Here is a 6,078-nt window from a genome sequence, read left to right as displayed (position 1 = left end):
TAGGACACAGATTCCTTCTATAATCAACAACACACACTATAAGTAATATCATTTCCCAACTTATCGGGCTTATTGACTTATCGAGTTAAATCTCACCCATTGATAAGTCAAAGAAATAAATACTAAATATATGTGTTTGTTATTATATTAGGATTAAGAGCACATACTTCCATAACAACTAAGGTGTAGTTCTTTTATAAAGTCAGTACAAAAAGAACTTACCTAAAATGGTCTTACTCAATACACTTGGAGTGTATCAGTGTAATTTATTAGTTAAGATAAATTAATACTTAATTACACTACGACTACTTCAACAGTTTGTTCCTTTCCATCTTAGTCGCGAGCAACTGTTTAAAATTTATAAAGAACCGACAACATGATCTTCTGTGTGTGACACCACACACCATGTTGTCTACTATATAAATTAATTGAACAAATTACATTTAACAAATAAATGTAGATATTGACCACTGTGATTCTTTATTTCTAAATAAATGTTTATACAAAAGCTAGGCTTTTAGTATACATTCTAACAATCTCCCACTTATACTAAAAGACTATGCTGCCATAAATGCTGTCATACATCTGATTCCCAACCCTTCAACATGCCCATCAAAAGCTCTTGCCTTAAGGACCTTAGTGAAAGGATTTACAGGTCATCACTTGATGCAATCTATGCGGCAACAACTTCTCCTCGTATATACGATTTCTCGTATTGGGTGGTACTTGCGCTCTATTGTGTTTACTTGCCTTATGGACTTATGGTTTCTTCGAGTTTGCTACTGCACCATTATTATTACAATAACTTGTAATAATTTTTGGGCAAACCAGAATACATGTCTAAGTCCATCATGAAGTATCTGAGTCATACAGCTTCTATGACTGCCTCAGAGGTTATCACTTACTCAGCTTCTATAGTGGAGTCTGAAAAAACACTTTTGCTTATCACTCTTCCATAGTTATGACTTCACCTCCTAAAGTAAACACAAAACCCCGAGGTCGACTTACTATTGTCCCTATCCGATTGGAAGTCAAAATCCGTGCAACCCACAGGGACCAAATTAACTGCCTTGTAAGCTAGCATATAATCTCAAGTGCCTCTAAGGTACTTCAATATATGCTTTATCACAGTCCAATGTCCTTGTCCAGGGTTACTTTGATTTCTGCTAACTATGCCCTTGGCAAAACAGATTTCTGATCTCGTGCATAGCATACATTAGGCTTCCGACAGTCGAAGCATAAGGAACTGCCTTCATTTCCTCTATCTCCTTTGATGTCTTCGGAGACATCTCTTTAGATAAAGCTACTCCATGCTGAAAAGGTAAGAAACCTTTCTTGGAGTTTTGCATGCTTAAAACGAGCAAGGATTGTTTCGATATATGAAGCTTGGGATAAGTAAAATATTCTATTCTTGCGATCCCTTTGATCCCAAGAATATATGCATTCTCCCAAGTCCTTCATATCGAAGTGTTTGGACAACCATACCCTTACTTCTGACAACACTTTGATATTGTTTCCAACTACCAAAAATGTTATCTACGTATAGTACAAGGAATACCACCACGTCTCCATTACAATTCTTGTATACACAAGACTCATTCGGTTATAAAAAAAATCCATAGGTCTAGATTATTTTATTAAACTAGATGTTCCAAGACCTTGAAGCTTTACTTCAGTCCATAGACTGATTAAGCTTACACACAAGATTCTCTTTGCTCTTTGCAATGAACCCTTCTGGTTGCTATATATGGATGTTTTCTTCAAAACTTCCATTAAGGAAAGCTGTCTTTACATCCACTTGATAAATAGATAAAAGAATTCGGATAGACTTAAGCATGGCTACCGGTGAAGAAATTTCCTTTTTCAACAAACCTTGCTTTGATAGTTTCTACCTTCTCGTCTATCCCTCTTTTTCTATTGTGGACCTCTTTACACCTAATGGCTTTTACACCATCTGGTGGTTCTACAAGCTCCCAAACTTTATTACACTACAAAAAAAAACCCTCATAGACATCAGTGGAACAACAATGGTTTTAAGAAAAAATCGATGTCTTTGAGTATTTTACATCGATTTTTCCAAAAATCGATGTCTATGAGCGCAGATTTTCGCTCATAGACATCGGTTTTTTAGGCGATGTCTATGAGCACCTTTTTTCGTTAATAGACATTGATTTTAACAACGGTTTTTAAAATCCGGGGTTAATGAACCAAAATAAAATATTTTAATGTTCCCGCTAGCCAAAATTTGCAACACTGTGAAGTTCCCTCTAAACCTAAACCTATATCGCGCCCCTTCCTCCGACCATCTCTCTCAGCCTAAACCTAAACCCGAACCTCCGACCATCTCTCTCAACCTCATCTCCCTCTTCCCCTTCCTAGATCAATGCCCCTTCCTCTCCCGATCAGGATCAAGACACGATGCCCTTGCTTCTCCGTCCAACCACACCGCATCTCCTCCAACTCCTCCCTTTTACAACGGGTCGTTTTGCTGTTGCTGCTTTCTCTGCTCTTGCTCACGCCTCGGCGGCCGCCATCACCAATTGAGATTCTTGTGAGCTATGATGCTTTGAATCCGGAAAGGGAGCGGTTGGAGAGAGGGAGGGTGGGTGTAGATAACGTGAATTGGCGACTATGGCGGATACGACGAAGGTGTTCAACATGTCGTTGGCAATGATGTGCGGCATCGAGGCGGAGAAGGAGATCTCGCGGGACGGCAGCCATTACAGCCTCTCCACCGGGATTCTCCCCTCCCTCGGGGCCAGGAGCAACCGCAGGGTCAAGCTCTGGAGGTTCATCGTTTCCCCTTACAATTGGCGATACAGGTCTGGTGTTCTATTCCCTCTGCCGTTACTAGGGCGAACTCCTTTTTTCCGTTGGAGATTGTGAGCTGTGGGATTTGCTCTGGATGGAAAGCTTATGGGGGTTTTTCTCTTGTTCTTTGCCTTCTTTTTGTTCAGATTTTTCCCTCTTGCATGTAAACCCTTTTTTTTTTGGTCATGAACCCTTGAAAAATCTGAACTTTCTTCTGGATCAATATTCCTTATGGAACTTCGGTGATAGATTTGATGTGGGATTCTCTTTGATGTGGGGTTTTTTTTTGTTGGGGTAATTTTTCTTTTACTTTTCTTTCTTTCGTGACAATTTATTATCCTTGTCTGGAAATAAGAAACCCTCAGCCGTCCTATTCATGAATACTACATCCAAGAGATAATTGATTGGAGACTTTTGTATTATAGACATTTCTGATGTTTGAATTTCTGTCACAGGGCATGGGAGATTTTCTTGATTGTTCTCGTTGTCTATTCTGCTTGGGTTTCTCCATTCGAATTTGGATTCCTTGGGCATGCGAAGGGAACTCTTGCCTTGGTGGACAATATCGTCAACGCCTTCTTTGCCATTGACATCATTTTAACCTTCTTTTTGGCCTACCTTGATAGAACAACTTATCTGCTCGTTGACGATCCTAAGCTAATAGCATGGAAATATTTGACCAGTTGGTTTGTTCTTGATGTTGCTTCCACTATCCTTTCTGAACTTGCACGCAAATTGTTGCCTCATAAGCTCCGCTCTTATGGATTCTTCAACATGCTCCGTCTCTGGCGCCTCAGAAGAGTTAGTGCACTATTTGCAAGGTATGCATCTTAAATAACTATGTGAATGTTTTTTGTGTTCCCTGAGGGAAGATATTATTGCCTTCCAACTAATTCCACACACTTCATTTTTCATTTACCAGACTAGAGAAAGATAGGCACTTCAACTACTTTTGGGTTCGATGTGCAAAACTTATTTGTGTAAGGATCTTTATTCTTTACCATCAATTCGTGCATTCACTTACCTTTTGCAGTTGATACTTCAGCTAATACTGGCATTTCATAACAATCTCATAGGTGACTCTATTTGCTGTGCACTGTGCTGGGTGCTTCTATTATCTTCTCGCTGCAAGGTATCATAATCCCAGCAGTACTTGGATCGGTGCTTCTATGCCAGATTTCCACGAGCGAGGCTTGTGGATCCGCTATGTGACCTCGATGTACTGGTCAATCACCGCCCTTACAACCATTGGTTATGGAGACTTGCATGCTGAAAATACAGGAGAGATGATTTTTGACATTTTCTACATGCTCTTTAACCTTGGACTAACAGCCTATTTAATCGGAAATATGACCAATTTGGTAGTTCATGGAACTAGCAGAACTAGAAGATATGTAAGTTTCGCAATGCAAAACTTGATCATTCCATTCAGATGGCAGCAAGTTGTACTTGCAACCAATATTTACTCTTGTTTTACTTTTATGGCATTAAAGATATGTACTGATCATTGCAGAGGGATACAATCCAAGTAGCCATGGGGTTTGCACAAAGAAATCAACTTCTAGAACGCCTACAAGAACAAATGATCTCACATCTTAGTTTGAAGTTTAGGACTGACTCAGAAGGCCTCCAACAGCAAGAGACACTGGATGCTCTTCCCAAAGCCATCAGATCCAGCATTATTCACTATCTGTTTTACTCACTGGTTCAAAGTGTCTACTTGTTCCATGGAGTATCTAATGACCTGCTATTCCAACTGGTAATTATTAGAATTTTCTAACTCTAGATTTTGCTAGACAGAATATCACAACATAGTGCTCTCACCTCAGTATCTCATCTTTTGTATATTTGAAGGTATCTAAGATGAAAGCCGAGTATTATCCACCCAGGGAAGATGTGATCTTGCAGAACAAAGAGCCTACAGACTTTTACATACTAATGACTGACACAGCGGTAAAAGAGAGTTTCCACTCGAGAATTTTATTTTTTTCACATAACCTAAAAAAATTACCAAGTTTTTCATCATCTCAGTGAAAATTTGGATTTTTTGTTTGTTTGTTTGTTATATGAAATAAGAATACAATCCATGTAAATGTGTATTTACAAATTCTAGAAAAACTAACTAATTTAAAATTTGGGAATTAGACTAGCTGATCTTTTTGGACATAATTGTGGCACGGGTGGTGGCTATGATCTTCAATATGTTTAGTGTGTTCATAAACACTAGACTATTTATAATACAGATCATTATTTGATTGTCACTTGTCCACATCATCTTAGAGTTGTGTATGATTGCTCTATGCATCATCTTGTTTTTTTTTCATCTTACCAAGTTGTCGCTTAGGAAAGTACCCATTATATATAGCTTTCACTCTAACTAAGCGACAATTGATCTCTATATGATTTTTCCTCTTGTAGAAAAGAGATGGAGGTTGTTTATGGTAACTCTCTTGACATTATATAGCTTTGTTGGTCCTTTAGGAGCACATCTGAACTCGATCACTTTCTGCTTAACCTAGAGAAGCTTACATGCAGTATGTATTAATAGTGTTCTTTGCCTTTGCATTCAATCTAACTATAGTATCTCTTTTTGCTCGTTTATCAAATTAGATTGCCTCCCAAAAGGATGCAAGGGTGAGATGTAAACCTGCTATTCATAGGAGAACCTGCCCATAATTTGAACGTTACATTGATTTCCAAACAAGATTTTTTTTATTAGAGCACTCTTTAGATACACACAATTATTTGCCTTCAAATCATCATGACTTGAAGCCTTAAAGAATTGATGTCCCTGCTCTTGAAGAGTATAGTGTGAGGTAGTTCAATTTTCAGTAAGTCTTTTGCACCTTTCTATCAATCAATGGCTCCTTCTGTTTGTACATTAATTTGACATTTGAATCTGTAAGGATATTAATTGGCTTAACTTCCAATATCTCAGTTCCTTGAGCACATCAGATACATATTTTTGCAGGGAGAGGTAAATGCCTTCCTACCTATATGCTAAGAAAATATCTCAATTTACTTAGAACTTGGGTTGGAAGTATAGATGAAAATAGGCTTTTAGCCTCGTGATCAATCATCACTAGTTTGATGATAGCTTACACAACAATAAAGTGAATACACTTTTCCAGCAAGAGAGATAAGATAAAATAGTGAATGATCGAAGACATTTCTGATCATTTTAAGCTGAAGGAGAGCAAAGCTAAATTTATCAAATCATGCTCTAAAAGATTACTTTAGACATCCAGAAATTATTTCAATTTGTAT

General features: G+C 38.0%; 1 protein-coding gene across 1 annotated transcript; it reads left to right on the top strand.

The window, feature by feature from the left end:
- The first annotated feature begins 2,631 nt into the window (after positions 1–2,631).
- On the top strand, positions 2,632–5,487 carry LOC122011096 (potassium channel AKT1-like). The gene is made up of 7 exons (XM_042567528.1): positions 2,632–2,822; positions 3,267–3,632; positions 3,734–3,791; positions 3,888–4,205; positions 4,325–4,570; positions 4,666–4,764; positions 5,422–5,487. Exons 1-7 carry the CDS (start codon positions 2,632–2,634, stop codon positions 5,485–5,487), a joined length of 1,344 nt encoding a protein of 447 aa, XP_042423462.1.
- The last annotated feature ends 591 nt before the right edge of the window (positions 5,488–6,078 follow it).

The sequence above is a fragment of the Zingiber officinale genome, chromosome 8A (assembly GCF_018446385.1).
Source record: "Zingiber officinale cultivar Zhangliang chromosome 8A, Zo_v1.1, whole genome shotgun sequence".
NCBI lineage: Eukaryota > Viridiplantae > Streptophyta > Magnoliopsida > Zingiberales > Zingiberaceae > Zingiber > Zingiber officinale.
Note: the sequence above shows the minus strand (reverse complement) of the source record. Positions and strands in the feature narration are given on the sequence as shown.